Genomic DNA, 21,851 nt, shown 5'->3' with positions numbered 1-21,851 from the left:
AGTGACTTCAGGATTTCAAACTTCAGCCTAAGGACCAAGACGGGACACTTGTCCAGGAGACTCGAGGAAGACCCTAGACTATCCCAGTAAGTGCAATGGGAGGGGCTTGCGCTGCAGCCCCCCTCTTGCCCAAAGTGGGTGACATCTGATTGATGGTCTTCCCAGCATCACGTGGGTGTGGGCAAAGCAGGGGCTTGACCACTGGCAGAGCAAAAGCCAGCTGTGTCATACTGTGAGTGTGACTCCCAGGCTAAGGACGGCCAAGGAGGACTTGATGTCAACAGTGAAGAGAGCCATGTCTATGCAGGGAGCAGCAGGTACAGATTGTGTCGTGTTGGAGGAGACGCCTACATCTCTGCTTCTGCTTTTCCAAAGGACTACGTGTGCAGCTACCCTAGAAGCCAACAGCAGAGGTGGCTTCTCTGTTCTCTGGCTTCGATTCCCTGCAGGCCTAGAGACTCAAAAGCCAAGGATGGCTCCCAGATGAAACTTCCTTCCTCCACAGTGCAGCACTTTCTTTGTCATACGGAATGTTGCTTCCAGGCGCTGCTATATTTGATGAGAACATACACATCCAGCCTGCCCAGGAAGCAGCTGTGGGCCTCTGCTGAGCACAGGCCTCCTCTCCTTGTTCCCTCCAGATCAGGGACCCTTCAGTGAGAGCAAAGAAGGCACTAGCTCATGGTATTCAAGTTCCTAGAAGGAACACAGCCTCAAACTAACATTTACACCCCTAGGTTTAACCCAGGGGGTACCCAAGGGCCCAGGGTTGTCCATGGAAGTGCCTCCCCATCCAAGAGACCTGTCTTTGTTGGGACATTTCCCTTCTACTCTGCTATGAGTCACATTACCATCTCTGTCATTCCTGGCTTGTGCCATAACATAGCTGGTTCCGCTGCCACCACAAGGAATCACAGGCCTTGACCGAACCAACAGCAAGCTCACAGTGCCAGACGCTGGAGTCCAAGATCAAGGTTCCCTGTGTGGCTTCCCTTGTTGACTTGCAGATGACTGCCTCCCTGCTGTGTCTCTACACAATGTGCCCTTTTCTCTTTGCGTGTGTCTGTATCCCGGGCTCCTCTTTTTCTGATTTATTTATTTTTATTTTATGTATATCAGTAGTTTTCCTGCATGTATGTCTGTGTGCGGGTGTGGGGTCCCCTGGAGCTGTAGTTACAGACAGTTGTGAGCTGCACGTGGGTTCCAGGAGTTGAGCCCGAGTGTTCTGGAAGGGCAGCCAGTGCTCTTACCCACTGAGTCATCTCTCCAGAGCACAAGTCATGGGACAAGAATGGGACCACCTTAATGACCCCATTACCTTTTCAGCATCCCATCCCCAGACACAGGTACATCATAGATGCTGGGAGTTTCGCTCCAGGATGTGGTCTGTAGAAAGGGATGTGTCCGGCCCGGGGTATCACTGTAAGAGGGTCTTTGTGGCCAGCCGTAGCCATCTTCCTCCCAGGCAGCTTCTTTCTTTCTTTTAGATTCATTTGCTTTATGTGTGCGAATGTTTTGCCTGCACATGTGTACGTTCACCAAGTACATTCCTGTTGCCCTAGAACTGGGCTTACGGATAGTTATGAGCCACGATGTGGGTGATATGACTTGAACCCAAGTTCACTGCAGGAGCAAGTGCTCTTAACTGCTGAGCCACCTCCCCAGCCACCCCAGGCAGCTTCTTAGACCATAACTTCGTGAGCCAGCATTGGCTGCAAGTTGGGGAAGAGATGCCCACCGTGGGCAGAGAAAGGGGCTGCATGGGTGGCACATACCACCACGGCCAGAGACAACCCAGCTCTAGCGCTTTCTGGGCCTGTAGGGCCTCTTGCTGGGGCTCACCATTTCTTCTTCTCATCTGCACTGTGAGGAACGCACAGTGTGGCCACACTGTCACTCTCAGTCCCTTCGTCTATAGCAGTGAGTGTGTGAGGTGAGGCAGGGGAGAAGACACTCCTGGCCCCAGACGTGTATGCGGATAACGGGTAGCGAGCCCTTTGCCCTCCCTCCCGTCCTCGCTCTCGAGAGGTTGGACCTGATTGGAGAAAGTGTGTCACTGTGAGTGTGTTCTTAGGGGTGCTATCTTGCCCCGGCCCCTTCTCGTTACTGCTGGTCTTCTTCCTGCTTGCCGTGATGTGAGTTTCTCTGCTTCACTGTGCCCTCACCACGGTGTTCCCCAAACACACATTAAAATCGCTGAAACAACATGGGGAACGATCTCCTTCTTTCTCTGAGTCGCTTATGTTAGAGTTAACAGCTATGGGAAAGCTAACAGGCGTGGGAGGGTTGCCCCGAGGAACAGGAAACGGTCAGATGTTTCCCTTAGCATATGAGGAGTCGAGCCTGGCCGTTGACCACCCCGCCACTGACAGTAACTCTACAGGCAATGCCTCACTTGCTCCTCCAGGCTGCTGCTCCTGAAGCAACCACAGAAGATGATGCACTTTGTCAACCAAGCTGGACGTTCATGAACCCTGAGATGCCCTAGGGCATTCCTTAGGGACAGGGAAGCACAAAGGCTAATTATCTCCAAAGCATTCATCTTTTACTAACTGCATCTCATTAGAATTTTTTTTCTGCCTATCCAGAACTTTCTAGATTCTTCATGAATCTGTATATGTTCTGGAGCTTCTTTTGCTGCTGATTTGTAATCTTATACTATTGCAATCAGTCAGGGTAAAGAAATCATTTTCATTTTCCTTGCATTTGTTGAGATTGGCCTTGTGCCATATATAGGTGGATGCTCCATGGGCTACTGGGAAGAATGCATACTCTGCAGCGTTTGAATGGAATGTTCTGTAGATCTCTGATAAGTCCATCTGGTGTACAATCCCATTTAATTTTATGTCTGATTTGGGTTTTTGTTTTGTTTTTTGTGGGTATGACCTATTGGTGAGAGTGTGGTATTGAAGTAACCTGGTATTATCATGCTAAGGTTAATCTGAGACTTTCCACCTAATAGTATGTTTTATGAGATTGTGTGCACCTGTATTAAGGGCAAATACATTTAGAGTCATAATGTCCCCTTGACGCTGCTTTAGTTTGAAGACTGTTTTGTCAGATCATAGACCACCTTCTGCATTCTCCTATCTGTAATGCATTTAATTCCCTCCATCAGTGAATGTGCTGAGTTCCCTAGGTCTCTGTGTATTAGCCAATGAAGATGTTGGCCAGGCTGTAGACGAGACTTTGCCATTCCCTCCTCGCTTCTGAAGACCCCGCATGATGGCCAACAGCCAGTTAGCTCTCAGTTCTGACTGTCATACCCAGATGCTCATTTACGGAAGGCACCATTTCAACATGCATCTCACACACATTTCCCTTGTCAGCTAGTCCAGCTGCCAAGAAAGGAAATGGGCTCCTACTGCGCACCATCCAGGGCCGGGTCCTGGTGCTTTGTTGGGAGTATGCATCCCTGGCTCCAAAGGTCCTGGTGAGCAGAGAGAACACTGGATCAGTTCCCCTGAAGAAGGGAAGGTGGCCTGCAGAACTGGAAGATCGGCAGCTGAGGTTGGAGGGAGAGAAGGATGGAAGCATTTAGAGCGGTGTGGTTTGGAGATCTGCCTGGTTACAGACATGGAAGACATGGGAACTCGAGAAGCCACCAGAAAGGTCACATGAATGTTTATTACATAGAAAAGAGGAAAAGGAGGACAATGTTTCCAAAACCATATTCCCAAGGATTAAAAAGAAGAAGAAGAATTAGAATGCCAAAGAAAAGCCATGCTTTGTGTATTTATAACAGGACCACATGTGTATGTACACATATGTATATGGAGATATGTACACGGGTTTTGTTGCTGTGGGTGGTTCTCCATCACACGTACAGCAGCACAGTTGGAAGGAAGGGGTTCAAAGCTGTTGGGAAGCTGGAGAAGCAGAAGCCCTGCTCTGCTCCTGTGGGGCTCTGTGGAACCTGGGCCAAAGTCGCGGGGTCGAGCCTGAGGACACCAGGAAATTTAGCCAAAGTCAGATCTGGGCCCCAGTTTGGCCAGGCAAGTCTGGAATCTTCCCTAGGGCTGAGCTATTCCAAGTAGTCTCCAATCTTTGGAATGGGCTGGCAATGCCCCCCTGGCTGGACTGGGGCACGTGGGCTCCCCGTGAGTAGGAGTAAGGAAAGAAGGCCCTGGATCTAGTCAGAGAACATGAAAATGTACAGCAGTTAATCTAACAGAGACAAGAGATCCAAACAAAGCCAACGGCAACACCAAAGCAATAATTCACAACACATCACGTGCCCAAAATTCAGCGATACAGCCAGGGTTTTCTCTTCTTATGTTGCTGGAAAGGAAAGAGCAGCCTGTGCGACAGTATTCAACTGTGCCAGTGAGGACGGCCAGCTTCAGCTCCACGGAAGCCGGCAGAAGTTAATCACAAGCCCCATCATCGCTTCTCCCCGATCAAAACTTCCCTCGTCCTCTATTCCTTGCTGGATCCTGGGCTGGGGCAGGCAGTGCAGGAGAAAGTTCAGAAAATCAAAGTGATATCTGAAGCCCGAGAAAGGCCCCCAGGAAGAGGTCACCGCACCCTCCTTGCCCCTCCCACATCAGACCACTCCGGGACCCTGGTACTTCAGTGGATCTGTATTTGGTGCAGTGGGGATACTGAACCCAAAGATCCCTTAAGAGAGAGGAACTGATGTGCACAGGGGATGCAGCTGGGGACATGTGACTGACTGGGATGAGGTCAGCGCTGATGCAGCTTTCTTGAGTTGTCTGCCATGCTGGGGTAGGACTTCTGTGACAGCTTACCAAGAATCATCCATAATCCTGTAAATAACCCCATAAACTCACTGGGTTCCAGACTTAATGTTGGTGGAATCATTTCTTTAGACCTTTGGTGACCTGTCTGGGGCAAAGAGGCACTTCTCTGTGTCTCCCCAGGAAAGGTCACTTGCCCTGGGACAGGGATAGAGGCGGGTGGGGAGGGTTTGGAGCGTGCTGGACTGACCAGTGTTCGTTTCGCCAGGAAGAATCGACTCTCCCAGCTCTGGGGCTGCCGGCCTTTGTGAGTAGTGAGGTCTGCATGCCATCCTGCCTGGGTGGGTGGGTCTGCGTTGTCGAAACCCCTGGTTTTGGCAAGATTGGGGGGACTGGGGGGCAATGAAGAACTGGCTTTATTCCTATACTGTCGTGGACATGGGTGAAGCTAGACCTTGGGACATGGAGGGTACTTGGGACCACTCTAATTGGGATTCATTCTGTCGTGGTGCATCATGGGATTGAGGCTGGGTCATGCTCTGAGTGGAATCACACCTCCACAAACTCAGGAACATTCAGAAGCTCTCAAAAACTGACAGGAAGAAAAGAGAGACTGCAAGCTCCGAGCCTTTCCCCCAGCACTCGGCTGGCCTCTTCACAGCACTATGTCCCTGTCGTTACCCAAGATGATCTCCCGGTCCCCTACAACCTGGGCACAGATCTCTCCCGAAGGATATCGAGTCCTTGAAGAAAGGGTCTCTCCCACTTTGTTGTCACTGATGGAAGCTGGGTACTGCAGAGGTGTGGCCTGGAGGGCATCTTTCATCTGAGCTCAGGACCTGAGCATTTTTAGCACTGAAGGAACATCTGCCAACTGCGGAACCCCACAGCTGGGCCAGTGGACCCCACCCCTAGGCCCACAGATGGTGTCCTGGCTTCCTGCCGCCACTAGGGGGAAACCTCTGTCTGCATCGGGCACACTTCTGAATGGGACTAAGTGACTGAGTGGCTATAGTTGGTTCTTTAAACCCAAAGCCTCACAAACCACAGAGAAGGCCAGCCTCTGGGAAGCCATGACCGGTGAAGTTGGAGGTTTTCCAAAGCTCCCCTCTAACCCCTACAATGCAGTTAGGACATGATCCAGTGGGTGTGAGAAAGACCAGGAGGGAGCCGTTACCACTAACAGCGCTGCTTTTCTGGCTCCCCAGTATGACCCATGCTTTCTTCATGCAGGTCTCTAACAATGATACACATCACTAAAGACTGGACAGCCTACTCCCACCTCACATAAGCTGGAGGCATGTGTGAAGATCCCCATCCGCCCGGACCAGCAAAGAAGAGAGCAGCTAAAGAGGGCTTAGAGAAAGATAAGTGTGTTTGCATCTTAAGGTAAAAGGCCCACTATCATTCAGCTTTACTTGCCCCCTTCAGGAACCTTAGACCTTTGGGGGGATTTTTCTGGTCTTGGGGTTTCAGCCACTGTGTGCTGGCCGTAAACCCAGTGTTTAAGATGTCCAGATGATTTTTCTTTGAAACATCTTGATCCCTTTCTGTCTGGGGAAACACGCTAGCCTTGTGGCTTATTTTCTGTGTCTCCTTTAGCTGAGTTCTCCTCTCTGCTCCCCAGCCTCCAGCCTCCTACACCCCACAATTTTATCATGCATCAGTGCAGCCTTGGTCCTATGAGGGAATGCAGGAACTGGATCCCATGAGCCAGGCAGCTCTCAGCACCAACTGTCCCAGCTGCCATTGGCATCCACCCTCCATAAGGGGTGCTCAGAAGCCAGGAGGCATGGCTTTGAGGGCAGATGAGGTCAAAAATTCAGGAAGGCAGAGGGGGAAACACTACCCCAGCCTTCTGAAGAGATTCATTATCTCTCCCTGTGACTCCTGAGGGGTGTGTGTCTGGGGGAGAGTCTCTGCTCTCCTCTGGAATGTTTGACTAAACCCCTCCCCACAGGCGGCTCACAGAACAGCAGAAATGAGCTGCTCTGGGCAACACCAGGGCCAGGCCTACTGTGGAGACTGTTGCCTGGGGCCTGGAGGCAGAGAGCAGACCAAGACCCTGTCACTTCCTTCTCCTCTCTCCAGTGCTGCTGGAGGCTTGATCAAGGCAAGGGCAGCAGAATGGCTAGTCTGAGACTGGGGGTGGCTAATGCCATGGGGGCCACAGTCCGGGGTCCCCAGTGATCTCCACAACACACTACACACCACTGCTTGATTTTAGCTTGACAAAATCTAGATCACCCGGGGAAATGTCTTAATGAGAAATTATTTAGATCAGATTGGCCTGTGGGCATGTCTGTGGAGGATTATCTTAATTGTTAATTGAGCAATTCTTAGTTGTTAATTGAAATTGTTAGTTGAAGTTAACGATCCACCCTGACTGTGGATGGAGCCATTTCGTGGACCTGGGCTTTGTAAGTTTACATAAAACTAGCTGGGGTGCAAAAAGAGCAAACAGTGCGGATGCATCCTCTCTCTGTGCTGCTGACTGCGGGTGTGTGGCTAGCTGCCTCCCGACTCTGCGGTGATAGACTGTGTATCACCTGCAGAAGCAAAAAAGGAAACCAAGGCAGCAGCAGCAAGATCCCCTTTCCTCCTGCATGTTGCTTTCTTAACCCCGTATTTTATCCCAGTGGCAAAATGAAACCAGGACACTCAGGCTACCTGGTGCCTCATTCTTGTTCCGGGGTCCCAGAGTGGTGGGAAAAATGGCCACTCTGACCATGATGCAATGTCTCATACACCAGGATGCTCTCTGTGTGCCTGTGATTTCTGTCCCTGCCACTCATAGCCAGAGAATATGCTTCTGAATTCTTTCCCAAGGTTGGGACAGGAGCCCTGAGCTATGCCATCTAGGGCCTTTGTCACTAAAGGACCTGTGACCACTCAGCACTTCATGGCTTGATGGCCTTGCTCGCTAGATCGCTGGTGGTAAATGAACTCTGGTCACCTAGATCCAATGGTCAGCTTGGACTGCCCACTGTCTGAGAACAATTATTCTAAAGTTAGGCCTCATCAGGGGGCTGCTGTTTGTAGCTAATGGTAACCCCCAAACTCACTATTCCGGGGGCTCCTAAGTCTACCCACATCAGCCACCTAGAGGGGGAGGGTGCCAAGGAGACAACTGTCCAAGTTTGAAAACCCCTGTATTAAGCCATCCCACACTGGAACTCATGGTGACACTTATCACTCAGAAAAGTCCCACTCGAGGCTGGCTCATGTCACTAAACAAGCAATACAAATTGCTCTCTCTTTTCAACTCCCCCAGTAGCCACCCCCAGTCCAAACCAGGCAAATAGATGTCTCCCTCACTCTGGAGGCCACTCTTGCCAAGGGTTGTCATCGCTGGTTACGTGGGGTAAAGGGCTGTGGCAGCATGGGAGGGCTCGGCCCGTCATTTCCCTGTGCCGTGGCTGTCTGTACAACTTTGCTACCTGATGTAGCTCCCTTGAGAGCAGTGATCTGCCAGAGTGGTAGCCCAAGACAGGGGCTGCAGACACACAGAAGCAACGGAAGTAAACATGGAAGATACAGGACCCTGGCAGGCGCTCAAGGGTGCGACTTGATCCCACAGAGCCCTGGAAGAAACTAATACAGGGTAGGACAGGCAAACTGGTCCAGAGTCAGAGCCAGGAGTGAGGATGCCACAGATTACTTCTCTTCATGGTGTCAGGGGCTGTCCAGTTTGGAGGTCTGCTCCCAAAGACTTCAATTAAGAAGCCTGGTAGGGGGCTGGAACCCCAGGGAAATGGGAGCTGCTTCCCAAGAGCCCCCATCCACCAAGGCAGAAAGTGGACAGCTTTCTTTAGCCCTGGCCATGCTATGATAGAGCCTCGGCTAGATAGGGAAAGATCCTCCAAGAGGGACCCGTTGATGGCTCTAGGCCAGTGCGGCTGGGAACTGAGCTCTGGGCCTGTCCCACATGTTAGCGCTTCCTACGTTAGCATGGGAATGAAGAGAGATGCAAATAGCCACGCCACCACTGTAATTTTGGATCGCCTTCCTCTTAATTTCAGAATGGTGCCTGCAAACCTTCTGTTGGTTTCTCCCCCTATTAAGGATCTAATCCTGTACTGGCACATCACTCCCAGGCTTGCTGCTAACGGGGCACCAAGGTCCACAAGTCGTGCCAATAGCGACAGCCTCACACTGCCTCTTCTTGCAACATGTATGAATCCCAGGTCATGATGTCATTCTTCTCACACTTCGCATGCAGACGAGTCTCCATTGTCCTCAGGACTTGCTCAGGAGACCTGAACAGGCGAGGCCTTTACAGTTCATGGGTCTCAAGAGAGCTGACTCTGCATGGGTCTCTCTAGAGATATCCGCTTGCTTGGTGGCAGGTGGGAAGTCCAGACTCAGCTTGGGTGTTAGGAAATAGCAATGAATGGATTCTGTCACCTACCTCAAACCAAACCATCTGGATTTGGAAACACGTGGATGTCAGAAGGAGAGGGGACCAGAAACAGTAGTAAAAACATCCAAGGAGGCTGCTGGTCTGCAGCCACTCACAACTCAACCTGGTCATTTTGCATATAAACATCTGGAATTCTAGCAGAGGTGGAGCCAGTGCCACCCTCACCTCTGGGAAGCAAAGGACACAGGCCCACTCAGCAACTAAAAGGCTGGGGTGTCATCAGACACCTGTGGGGACCCAGGGACCTTTCCACGCTGGGCTACCACCTGGCCACCTTGCAACCTCTACCCTAATACTGCCCCCAGGAGCCCACAGAGCAGATACAGGAACCACATGATTGAGTACGGGGATGAGGACCCAGCGGAAGTATTCCATGAAGTCCTAATGCCTGGGAGAGTGCCTGATCACCTGTACAGGGCCTACAGCAGCCCAGCCCGACAGGCCTGGGTGCCTGATCAGCGGGCAGTTGGATGAACATGCCCAGCATCCCTGGTGCTTGGTCAGTATCCCGCCTCTAGCCCAGTCCTGACGTTCTGACCCTGTTCCTCCCATGCGCCTCTGGAGCAGAGAGAGAAGCTGGCCTCAGAGCCTGCTGAGAAAAGCAGGTGTGTTTTTCGAAATAAATAATATTTTTGAAGTGCTCTCTTTCTACCCCAATCTGAGAAACGGCAGAAGAGAACATGTGAAGGTCCTTGTGCCCGAAGCCACCTGGCGCAGCCCTCGCAGGACCCTGGATTTCCCTGGCAGGTCCTGTAGGCTCACAGCTGCTGTGGGATACCCTGATCCTTGTACCCTGTGGGGAAGGAGAAGAGGAGAGGCGGTTAGGGGGACACTTCCTTTAGGATTTGTCCAACATGGTCCCAGACCACAATATACTCACAAGACCTTGTTTATAGTGTGAGGACCTTATTTGTACAGTGAGCAGTAAAGATCCTACTATTTACAAGCAAGGTTATATAGGAGGAAAGAGGGAGGGAAAGAGGAAGGGAGGGAGGGAGGGAGGAAAGGAAGGAGGGTTGAAGTTGGCCACCCAAGAAGGGAACAAGTGTCTGACATATGTTCAGCCAGCTGGGTAGCTGGGACAGGAACAGGACTGGAGCACATTGAGTCTTCAGAACATTGTTGCTAATCGTGTGATTTTTGTTTTCCAGTATCAGAGATGAAACCCAGGCCCTCGTGTGCATTGATTGGTACTTCCCTCCCGGCTGTATCCACAGCCTTCTCTGGGAGGGTTGGAGCACTGATGATGCCATGGAGTTGTTGCTCATCGGATAGGGTAAGAGTACAGAGCTGAGACAGCAGGGAAGGGTGGACCAAGCTGTGACTCTGCCAGACATTTACCTTGGACTAAGGAGGCAGGCCTAGAGTCCCAACTGGGTCCCTCTAGGTAGTGGGTCACCTGTCAGTCTTGGGTGCTAACAATCCAGTGATGGTTAGGGGCCTAGGAGCAATAGAAGCGATGAGAGGGGGCCATGAGTGGCCAAAGACGGTGGAGACGTTAGGGACCCGTTATGCTAGGTACTCTCCTTTCCAAATAAAAGCTAAAACTGCAATTAACTGTTAACCAATTAAGAGGGAGGGATATCTGGCAGGATAGAGGATGTCTCTCTACCAACAGACTCACCTTGGGAGACTGCAGCCGCAGAGATGCAAGGCAGGCACCAGGAAGAGGAGAGAGAGAGAGAGAAACAGTCTGAACACAGAAGCCAAAGCACTGGGGATGTAAGGTGAGGGAGGCACTCTACCAAAGACCCTGTGAAGACAGGACTGCAGCCAAGGTGGGCTTAGTCTTCCCAGTGACCAGTCACGGTGGCCAGTAGCCAGTTCCACTAGGCAATGTGTCACACTGCCCTGTCCCTGTCTGCCCAGTGCCCCCTTCGGCCATGCCCACGCCCCTACTTGCTTCCTGTCTTTATTTCTTCTTTATTCCCTGGTCCCAGCCTATGCTCTCAGGGCACATTCTGGATGATTTAGAAGAGGAACAGGTACAGAGAAGGCAGGTGTGACTGACAAAGATGCTACAGTGACTTGCCCTGGTCCCAGCACTGCTCTGTCTGGGCTAAGCAATTAGTCCCATCTACTGATTGGACCTGCATTTATAAAGTCTACTGCTTTGGGAAAGACCTGAGGATTGGGAGGTATCTTGGGTCCATTAGTAACAACTTCCCGGAGCCTTGTGCTGAGACAAATGATTACCAACACCGACTGTTGATGCAGCAATAGGAAGAACAGTTAAGAGAGCTACCAGGCAAGTGCTGACCAGCGGCCAAGCTGCTACAACTGTTACTGTTCATTGCTATCATAGATGGAGCTTCTCTGTTCAGCCAACTCTCTGATTCCTCTCAGAAGCTTTCATCTCATAGTGTGGTCGCTTGTGGCCAAGGTGTCACGTGAAACCCAACCTGTATTTTTATGTTGAGTGATGCCAAAGGACCAACCCTCTACCCGACTGTTCCTGGGACAAAGTCAGTTGCAGCTGTTTCCTTCCTAGGGGCCATCCCAAGACACCTCCTTAGACATGGCTGCTCAGCGCAACCCCAGTCCTTCACAGGAGAGGGGTGCAGCCATCTTTTGAAGGTGAGTGTGATATTTAGAAGAGGTGAAAAGGTGATGGCTATTGAAATTGGTGGGTGTATCTACCAGTCTGGGAAGAGGAGACGGACTGATTTTCTTCTGAAGACCCCCAAAAGTCATGGCAAAAAGTTGGGTGCCAAGACAGAATCTCTGAATATATCCCAGATACCCAAGGGACTGACAAACCTACAAGGGAGCCTGCAGGGCCAGAAGAAGAGCTGGGCTGGGGGCACTGATATCTGTACATCCTGCAGCCAGATTATAGCTCCTGCATCAGCTCGTGGCGTTCCAGCCACGCCAGCAGCCTGAGAGACAGGCAGGGAGGGAGAGCATGGACCCCCATCTACACATCTTGCGATCTACAGTGTCTCATCTAGGGCTAGCAGGAGTGCTCTTAAACTTATGGCTTTGGTCTAGACCCCTGTTCGGGGAGATTAAGGAGGACCAAAGACAAGCGCAGATGACTGATGATCTACAGTGGTTCAACTCATGACAGTTCAAGTTTAACATGTATGACTCGGGGCCCCGAGCTCATTTTTGACATCGTAGTCCTGGCATGTGAAGGGCTCGGAGGGCAGTAATCTGAGGGAGGCCAAACAGCATCTGAATTCAGGAAGCTGTGGGAACCGGATTTGGCATCAACACACATCTATTGAGACCTAGTTTGGCACATCCCTTACTGCCATGGCAGACCTCGAATGTCCCCTGAAGGCCCAGATGCCAAGGTTGGTCCCCTAACAGGAAGTCTATGGTATGGATGCATTTCCTTGAAAGGTATCTGGAGACTCTTGTTTCTTCTCTTTCTCTCCCCTCCCCAGGATGAAGTGAGTGGCTTTTGTCCTGCCGTGAAGTGCTATCTGGTTACAACTCAGAACAACAAGGCCAACCCAGCCTAGATTGGATCCTCTAGAACCCAGGGTAATATAACTTGTTTTTGTTGATAAGTTGATTTATCCCAGGTGTTTGTTACAATAACAGAAAGCTGAATAACTCTCTTACTAGAATCCCAACACCGCGGACCCTGCTGCCTGTTTAAGGAGCAGACAAGCCAGTGGTGTGAGGGCTGGCAGAGCCTCCCAGGCTTTCTAGAGTAGCTGCACCTCCTAGGATCTAACTGAGAATGGGATCTGGGTCCTGCAGACGTCCCACATGTCCCTGGGGAAGTGGCCTAGCGCTCCTGGGAAGTCCACAGTGGAAGTGAGACTCACTAGGGGTCATCAGATGTGGGGTGAGTTCACCTTGAGCTGAGGCTCTTCCAGGCAGACAGGAATGTTCCCCTCACTGCCACCTGGCACTCCTCCCCTGACTCTACCTATGGGACAACCTAACAGTGCAACCCACTGACTTCCTCTCTGAATTCTGGGAAGTCTTGCTGTCAAGCCTGGCGCCCTGGCCACCCACACTGAGTCCCACCCGGCTCTGACCCTTGAACCTTCTCTAGAGGGGTGATTTGATTAGTGATTTGATTCTGGTCCTAGCATTGTGTGTGCGCCTGAGTTTCCTGCATCTTTCAAAGAACCCCAACTAAGGCTAAGTAAGTTCTGGACCATTCTAGACTATTCTAGGTCATTCTTTGGCCTCTGTCACTTGGCTTCTCCTCCTGCCTCTAGGGTCCTCACCTGGTACAGCTTGCCTCTACACTGGCGATTCAACCTGTACACCCAGTGAGGACCAGCGTGTAGGGACAGGGTATGAAAAGCAGGTGACTGAAGAGATGTGGCTCCAGTTATTGAGGCCTTCCACCCAGTGAGGTAGAAAGAGCAATGGAGATATAGAGAAACAGCTGTTCGGGACAGGTGCTGTCTGATTGAAGAGTCTGCCAGGTTATTTTTGAACTGATCATTTGCCTTTGGTAAATTTGATGTTGTAACTTTATATACTTCCCCAATACACTTTCGTGCCCAAACTGACTTTGCACTAACGATGGCTGAATCATTAACACCTTCAAAGACAGTGAGAACTTGTAAGGCTCGGCACCAGCCAACCAAAGAGTGTGGTTTAACCCAGCGGGGAGTCGTTCAGCTCCGTGTGTAAAACACAGTTACACGGCGTCCTGCGGGTGAAGACTGCGTGGCCTTATTTTTCCTTTGGAAACTGATGTAGACACACAGCCACGGGGTGGAGGCCGGCCTCATTCTGAATACACAGGTTTACCCTGGCTCAGTGGGAGAACGGCTTCCTTGACAGAGGCGGGGAGTGCTGTCTTTGCTGGAGAGGGCCCTCGCTGGGAGACCCACTCTGTAGGGCTGGTATGGTAGAGAAGGCTCTGGAAAGGTGGCCATGGCACTAGGGCAGAGGAACAGGTGGGCCCTTGGAAGCCGTGTCTTTGGGGTGAGAGGTCCTGGCCCAAGTGTAGGCCTCCTGTCCCTCCTAGGCTCCTCCCACAGCTCTGGCACCCTGCCAGACCCCCACCCCCACCCCACTCTGCCCTCAGCACACCAGTTGTTACTCACTGGCAAGGATGACCATGTCCATGCCCCAGAAGATGCTCATGATCCAGCCCACCATAACGATGGCCGTGAGCACCTGAATTAGGGCCGCAGCGATATTCAGCCAGAAGACGCAGCACACATGCCTGTCCGGGAGGTCAGTGCGAGCCCCACACAGCACGGTGAAGGCCGAGACGAAGGTACCTGGGAGAGGCCACAGGGGTCAGAGGGGACAGCTTCAGGGGAGGCCACCAGGCTGCCAGCCCACCCCCACTGCTCGGAGAAAAACGAGGAGGTCCTGCACCCTGTCCTTTGGGCCTCTGTCTGTCTCCAAGGTGAAGAGATTAGGACACCTCCTGGAGGAGGTGTGACATGGGACCACTAGGGCCCAGTGCTAAGCCTGTGGGTTCTGGAAAACAGGAATCATCGGGTGACCCAGAAGTCAGTCTCAGAGGTTGAATTCCAGAGAGATGGGGAACCAGAAAGTAATCCCAGCCCACGTGCTGCTCGCTAGGAGACAGGAATGGGACCTGGGACTGGTGGAGTGCGGGACAGCAGCTGGACAGTCACAGAGCATCCCTGACGTTCCCATAACCATTCTAACCCACAGGGGTTGGGCGTAGCAGAAAAAGCCACCTGGGGGAGTCCCTTCCCTCCCCTCCCCTTCCCCCTTTCTGCCTCTGTCTTACCCCTGTTGAAGGTACTGCTGTTTACCAAGTTTTACTTAACTCTAGCTCTTCTCTGATGTGAACTTTGAGCCCCACTCCACCCCACCTCCCCCCATCTCCTACCCCATCACCCATCCCCACCCCTGCACGAGGACTCAGCAAAGTTCTCGTTCTCCCTGGAGGTGCTCACAACAGTTACCACATTCTTAGAGGCTTCCACAACACGAATGCATCCTTCCTCTGTTTTGGAGGTCAGGGCAGTCTGAACGGGGCTTCGGGCCTAGTAGGGGGCTACCACTTCCTGCTACCCCAGCTTTTAGAAACTGCCTATGGTCATGGCTCACTGCCCCTTGCTCCATTGCCAGAGCTGGCAGCAGAGCGCCCTGTCCTTGATCTGTCGCCTTATGTGGGAACACACTTGGATAATGTCATCCCTGAACCCTGGTCATGCTGCCTTGTGTGAGGACACACTTGGATAATGTCATCCCTGAACCCTGGTCCTGCTGCCTGCCTTATGTGGGGACACACTTGATGATGTCATCTCTCAAGAGCTCCTGCTTCATTGTGTCTAGAGTCCCTTTTATCACATAAGTTCACATAGTCACAGGTGTAGGAACTGGGACACAGACATCTTTGGGGGCAGGTATTCAGCCTTCCACTCTATCTTACATAGAGAGACTCAGGAATTAAGTGTTGCTCAAAGTCACAATCACAAGTTGACCCACAGTGACCCCAAGGGTCAATGACCTGTCAAAAGAAGGTCAGGATCTGAATTAGACATTTGAGAAATTGGCCTATGGACTGGTGATCATTCTCAGGACCCCAGTTCTCTTTGTAGCCCTCGAGAACACTGAGATTGTCCATTCAGTTCCTGCTGAACTTGGTGTCTAGCCCCCTTCCCATTCCCGCTGAACCTGGTGTCTAGTCCCCCTTCCCATTCTGCTGAACTTGATGTCTAGCCCCCCTTCCCATTCCCGCTGAACCTGGTGTCTAACCCCTGGTTCCAGCTCTCTGGGCTCCTACTGGCTTCAGGACACAGACTTTACTCTGGTCTGCCCTAATGCCTAAGATAGAGGCTGAGGGAAACTGAGTCTAGCTGCTGATTTCGCCTGCTGACCCTCCCCATGCTCCTCCTCTTCTGAACTACTACCTGCAATGAAGGCCCCACCCCATCTCCCCATCTCTCCACCTTTCAGATCTCCAACAGGGGGCGCTGTACCTCTCCCACAGCAGGTGGTCTGTGGAGGCCCCAGAAGACCTGGTACCGAGTGCCTTCAGACCTTATAGCACTACCTGCAGCGCTTCTGTAGCAGATATGGTGCCCAGGCTCCCCAACACCCCTGAATGCCTAAAGTGCCCAGGGCTCTGCATGTCCAAACAACCCCCCAAGGAACGATGAAGCTCAGTACAGCACCACACCCAGGAAGCTGGCCTCACACCAGCCACACAGGCCTAGCATAGAGCATGCAATCCTATGGAAGCTGCAAAACCAAGCTCTTGACTCCACAGGATGGGCGGTCCAGCAGGGGCACACAGCGGCTGAGGACTCTCTTTTCTGGGTGAGGAGGCAAGTTTAAATAGGCTGCCTCGGCACTAACTCAGTCCTGTCCTGGCAGCCTGTAGTGCTGCAGGCTCTCATACTCCACTGGGAAGGTTAAGGGCCTATTCAGAGTCCCAGAAGGGAAGGTGGTCCCCAGCTGGGTCCTTGGGCAGCAGAGGAGAGGGCGCCTGAACTGCCCTTGTCCCATAGCCACACTGATGACTACCTTGAATATCACCATAGAACCTTCGTCTGGTGACAGATGGAAATAGAGACAGAGATCCACATGGGACCACTGGACTGAGCTCCCAAGATCCAGCTGAAGAGCGGAAGGTGGGAGAAGATGAGCAAGGAAGTCAGGAGCGCGAGGGGTGCGCCCACCCACTGAGACAGTGTGCCTGATCTAATGGGAGCTCACCAAAGCCAGCTGGACTGGGACTGAACGAGCATGTGATCAAACCGGACTCTCTGAATGTGACTGACAATGGGGGCGGACTGAGAAGCCATTGATAATGACACTGGGATCTGTTTCTACTGCATGTACTGGCTTTTTGGGATCCTAGTCTGTTTGGATGCTCACCTTCCTAGGCCTGGATGGACGGGGGGGGGGGGGCTTGGACCTCCCACAGGGCAGGGTACCCTGCCCTCTCTTAGGACTGGAGGGGGAGGGAGGAGGGTGAGTGGGGGAGCGGGAGGGAAATGGGAGGAGGGGAGGAAGTGGAAATTTTGAATGGCATTATATATAAAGCAATAAAAAAAAAAAAAAAGGAAGGTGAGTGACCGGGACATGAGACCCACCTTATCCAGTGGGGAGAGGGAGGTGAGTTTAGACAGCCCCGGGCAGCTGTGGTGACACAGATAAGGGGCTGATGTGAAAATGAGGAATAGCTGGATCGCTGTGGGGGACTCTGAACGCTGGGCTATGGCTCTGCCTAACCTGCAGAGAGCAGAGCTCCAGGGAGTGGTGGGCAGGAGAGGGATGTGCCGGGAAAGGAACCTTAAGGAAGTGAGGCTGGCTGCAGGTGTTGGTGGGTTTGAGCCTCACCGGATGGAGAAACAACCTCTGAGAAGGGTCAGGGACACAGAAAACTCGAGAAGCACACGGCACCGTCCTTTGCTGCTGCTGGAGTATCATGTGTGGGGAACAGGAGATGAACACAAGTCGACAGCGTTACACAAGAGAACCCTGCAGATGTAAGGAGGTGGTGGGAGAGGAACCCGAATGCGTGGGGAAAGTATTAAGTGAAAGTAACACAGATGCCATTACTGCAGCGCTGGTGTGCTGAGCACATGCTACCCCTCTCTACCTACGCTGTAAAAAAAAAAAAAAGACCATTTATCTATTTATTAGAGGGAGACACGCATGCCACGGCATGTGTATAGAGATCAGAGCAAGAATCGACTCTCTCCTCCTACCATGTAAATTCCAGGGATCATGCTCAGGCCTGCAGGCTTCATGACTGACACCTCCACAAACACACAAACATGCAAGCATGTATATGTGCACATGCAACTCCCTGACACACACAAAATGGGGAAGGCATTTTTTTTTTCTATTTAGACAGAGTCTCAGGTAGCCAGGCTGCCCTTCAAATCTTGACACACACACACACACACACCTCTACCTCCCAGGTGTATGTTACCGTGTCCAGCTAAAAGCTTCATCCATAATGATATTCGTACATCCACAAGTCACCTCACCCATTGTCGTTCACTGTGGACTTTTGCCAAGGCACTGTGACCCTCTGTCTCTGTAGCTATGGCCTCCCTTCTCTCTTCCTGCAAGTACAACATCTCTAAAACAGGGCTTCTCCCCACCACACACACACACACACACACACACACAGAGAGAGAGAGAGAGAGAGAGAGAGAGAGAGAATGTTATATAGATAGCCCAGGTTACCAATTTGAAATCTCGGCCTCAGTCTCCCATGTGCTGGGGTCACAGACTTGCCCCATTGTGCCCAGTTCAAGTTAAGCATCTGCCATTACTGATAGAAGATGGATGCTCATCAGAACTGCCGAACTGACAGACCACAGGTCTCTGGGCATGCCTGTAGGGTGTTATCTTGATTATGTTAGCTGATGTGGGAAGACTCATTGTAACTGTGAGCGGGACTATTCCTGAGCATAAGGTCCTGGACCGAACAAAATGGAAAAAGAAAGAGAGCTGAGCAGTAACCGAGCATGCGTTCATCACTCCGCTTTTACTGCACATGCAATGCTGACCAGTTGCCTCAAGCTCCTGGCACCTGACTTCACCACAATGATGGACTGCCCTGTGGAGTGTGAGCCCTCCAGTTGCCTTGGTCAGGGCACGTTACGACAGCATCAGAAAAAAGAAACCGAGGCAGAACCCAAAGCAGTTTGCACACGAGAACCCGTAGATGGAGGCTCCTGGAGGTGCGGACTCCAGAGTTCCAATGCCAGCCCTCGAAGGCACAAGGATGGCTCTGGGACTTGCTTATCTAAAAACACAAAACAGAGGCTGGGGTGTAGCTCGCTCTCATGTATGAAGCCCTGGGTTCCATCCTCAGCACCAAAAATAAACAGAAGACAAGCTTTCCCCCAGCTGATTCAGATGGGCGGGCTGCAGAGATTTGCCTCACAGACACAGAATCAGAAAACTACCCCACCAGACAGTGGAGATGGCTCAGGGAGTAAGAGCATTTGCTAGGCAAACGAGAGGACCTGAGTTTGAATTCCCAGCATCCACAATTCCAGAGCTTAGCGGGTGGGGGTGGGAGTGACAGGGAGGAAGACAGGCAGATTCCAGGAGCTCTCTGGTCAGCCAGCCTAGAAATGCTGAGTGTCAAATTCAGCGAGAAACCAGCTTCAAAACTAAGATAGAGAACATGGAGGATACCGATCATTCTCCTCTGGCCTCCATACGCACAAGTACCTGCACATACATCTGTGTGTACACCCGAACACACACACACACACACACACACACACACACACACACACCAAAGAAGAAGAGAGCCTCGATCTTATCAATAACTCAAGCGTCCATGGTTTTGCCCTTTTGATCAGTGTAGTAGCTTCTCCATGTTGCATGGCAGGGCTGCTCTGGGACCTGTGACCCGGGCATGCTACTTCTGCGACCATGGCACCAGTGGGCACAGAGAAATGATAGCCTCAAACAGTGGGGTCTGTGCTCCACAGCCCCGGGCATGCAGGCACGGGTGTGTGTTCCACACATCCTACCGTGGCTGTGACAGAGCTCGGCAAGCAGTTGCAGCCTGAGGAAGGCCTTCCCACAGAGTCATACTAGGCACAGGTCAAGCTGGTTTCCTACCACAGGCCCTCTGGCTACCATTCCACCTGTGAGGTGTCTGTGCCCGACTTCCCCCAAGGAACTCAGGATGCAGGTCTGAGCCAGACAGTGGGAGGAGAAAGAGGCCTATACCCCCCTCTCTCACCCCTTAGAAGTCCCCAAAGGGCTTGCCTGGGGTGGAACACTGGGCAGAGTTCCCAGAACTGCCTTCCATTCCCTCCCCCACTTCTGTCAGGAATAAAAAGTGAGCCATGGAGTCACCCCTCCAGGAGAGGGGGTGGCTCTGCTTATGAGAATAGAGCCTGGGGGGCTGGAAAAGTCCACCCTTCGCAATCTCATGGGGTTCAGCTTCTCATGAGCATCACCTGGGAGCTGTAGAAGGTGATGAGTTTGGGTCGGGGGAGAGCGTACTGACGCTTGGAGACAAGGGCAGGACTGCCCCTCTGCCCTTCTGTGGAGCTGCTGCTGCTGCAGTAAAAATACATAATAAAGAAAGAAACCTTTAGAACACAGACCCCTGGGTGCTGGGCTGTAAATTAGGACTGACCCCAGATGTGCCCCACAGCTGGCTCTGCAGTTGTTCCATTGTATTGGTGGTAATGAAGGACAGCTAAATACCTTCATCACTGAGTTGAACACAACATTTATCTTCAGGGCCTGGCTGAAAATAAGCTTTGGGGAACACGAAGACAATGGCAAGGGAGCCCCAATCCTTGTACAGTCATTTGGAAGTCCAAGCCATGCCTCTAGAAACAGGCCCCACTGAAGATAGCCTGGTTCAGGGCAGAATGAGGTAAAGAGAGATTGCATTAAAGCCACACTCAACCCTAGGAAATGCCAGTCCTCAAGGGAACCCCAAGGGAAAGAGAATTAGAAGGCCACAAACATTTTTGGATAAAAAACCCTGGGGACGATGTTTAGTGCAGCCTTGAAAGTAAACAGCTCAGTCTCTCTAGCCTCAGCCGGCTGGCTTGTCAACATGGTCACCCTCGAGCACAGTCTTAGAATAAAACTGTGCTAGACATGGCAGAGGGGTAGAGTTGGAGGACCCAATTGGTGTTGCCATGTGGCTTGGTAGTAGAATGCCTACTTAGCATGGTTAAGACCCTGGGTTTCAAGGCCAGCACCAGCCTACAGGACAGCTATGTCTCTCCTATGGAACTGTGTTGAGTTGTTCATCCAAGAGCATCTCACAGACCCAGTGTGGGGCCATAGTTTCACATCCAGCCTGGCAAAGAATTTACCAGTCTATGTTATAGCCAGTGCATGTATCATAACGAAAAAACAGGTAGGTCTTATGTTTTCATCATCTTTGACACCCTAAAAGTTCTTCAGAACAAATTCACCTGTGCATTTGATACCTACACCCTGGACCAGTGATAGGAAGGGTCAATGGGTAGCTTTCAACTTTGCAAAAAGCTCAGATGTCTTCATAAATACATCACACCATTCGTGGGGACACCGGCATGCTACCGATAACATTTATCTCACTGTACCTATTGGAGCTCCCTCCTGAAATCAGCGGCTCCCACTGACCTTCCTTCTGAGGAGGAGGACTGTCGAAAGAGACTAGCCCCCACCTCCACCCTTCCCAATCCCTCCACCTTGACTAGAGATTGACTGTCCCGCTGGAGGCCAAGTCAGCTGGAACCAGCCATTAATTTTAATGGCATTGGGCATTGCATCAGCTGCCCTGGGCTTGTTAACAAATCTCTGCCCTCTGCTTCCCTTCCTCCTCCATCTCTGGACCTGGAGGGACTGTGGGGAGCTGGTGGCTTCAGAGCAGAGCTAGACACCTGAGGTATCCCTGAGGGTCTCCCAGATGCTAAGCGTGAGAAGTTTAACCTCACAGAATACTTGGAGTCTCCTTACAGATCCTGGGTTTCAATCCCCAAAGGCTGCACCTAGGAGAGGGCAGGGGACATGGGTAGGAGGACCAGAGCAGTATGAAGGCCCTAAAGCACTTTGTTTTACCCCCATCTGGCATGTGCCTCACTGAGGACAGTCGTGTAGGTGACAGAGCGGGGGATGGGTCAGTGGTGACATTTGTTGAAGAGGATGAGGCAGCCTCCATCACCTAAGAATTTATAACCTGGCCAGATGACATTTCCACGGATGGAGAAGCACCGAGATTAAAAGCAGAAAGGGGCCCTACCCAAGCTGCCAGCTGCCAGGAGCCTTTCTGTGATCAAGGACGTGGAGGATGCTGATGAAGCCCAGAGGCAGTTCTCCCAGGG

The 21,851-nt window shown here is 51.8% G+C and overlaps 1 protein-coding gene across 2 annotated transcripts in view; it reads right to left on the bottom strand.

Moving 5' to 3' along the window:
• Window positions 1-3,608: 3,608 nt before the first annotated feature.
• The window catches only part of Stum (stum, mechanosensory transduction mediator homolog), a 49,516-nt gene continuing 31,273 nt past the window's right edge, over window positions 3,609-21,851 (bottom strand). Inside the window, exons 2-3 of one of the 2 annotated variants that reach the window (XM_087906085.1) lie at window positions 14,151-14,330; window positions 3,609-9,916 (exon numbers count right to left, since the gene is read on the bottom strand). In XM_087906085.1, coding sequence (XP_087762211.1) covers window positions 9,882-9,916; window positions 14,151-14,330 — 215 coding nt within the window. In that variant the 3' untranslated portion in view covers window positions 3,609-9,881. The remainder of the gene's footprint in view (window positions 9,917-14,150; window positions 14,331-21,851) is intronic. The other variant, XM_087906084.1, reaches the window with a different exon arrangement.

The sequence above is a fragment of the Myodes glareolus genome, chromosome 5, assembly GCF_982192425.1.
Source record: "Myodes glareolus chromosome 5, mMyoGla1.1, whole genome shotgun sequence".
NCBI lineage: Eukaryota > Metazoa > Chordata > Mammalia > Rodentia > Cricetidae > Myodes > Myodes glareolus.
This window is presented reverse-complemented; position numbering and strand designations above follow the sequence as displayed.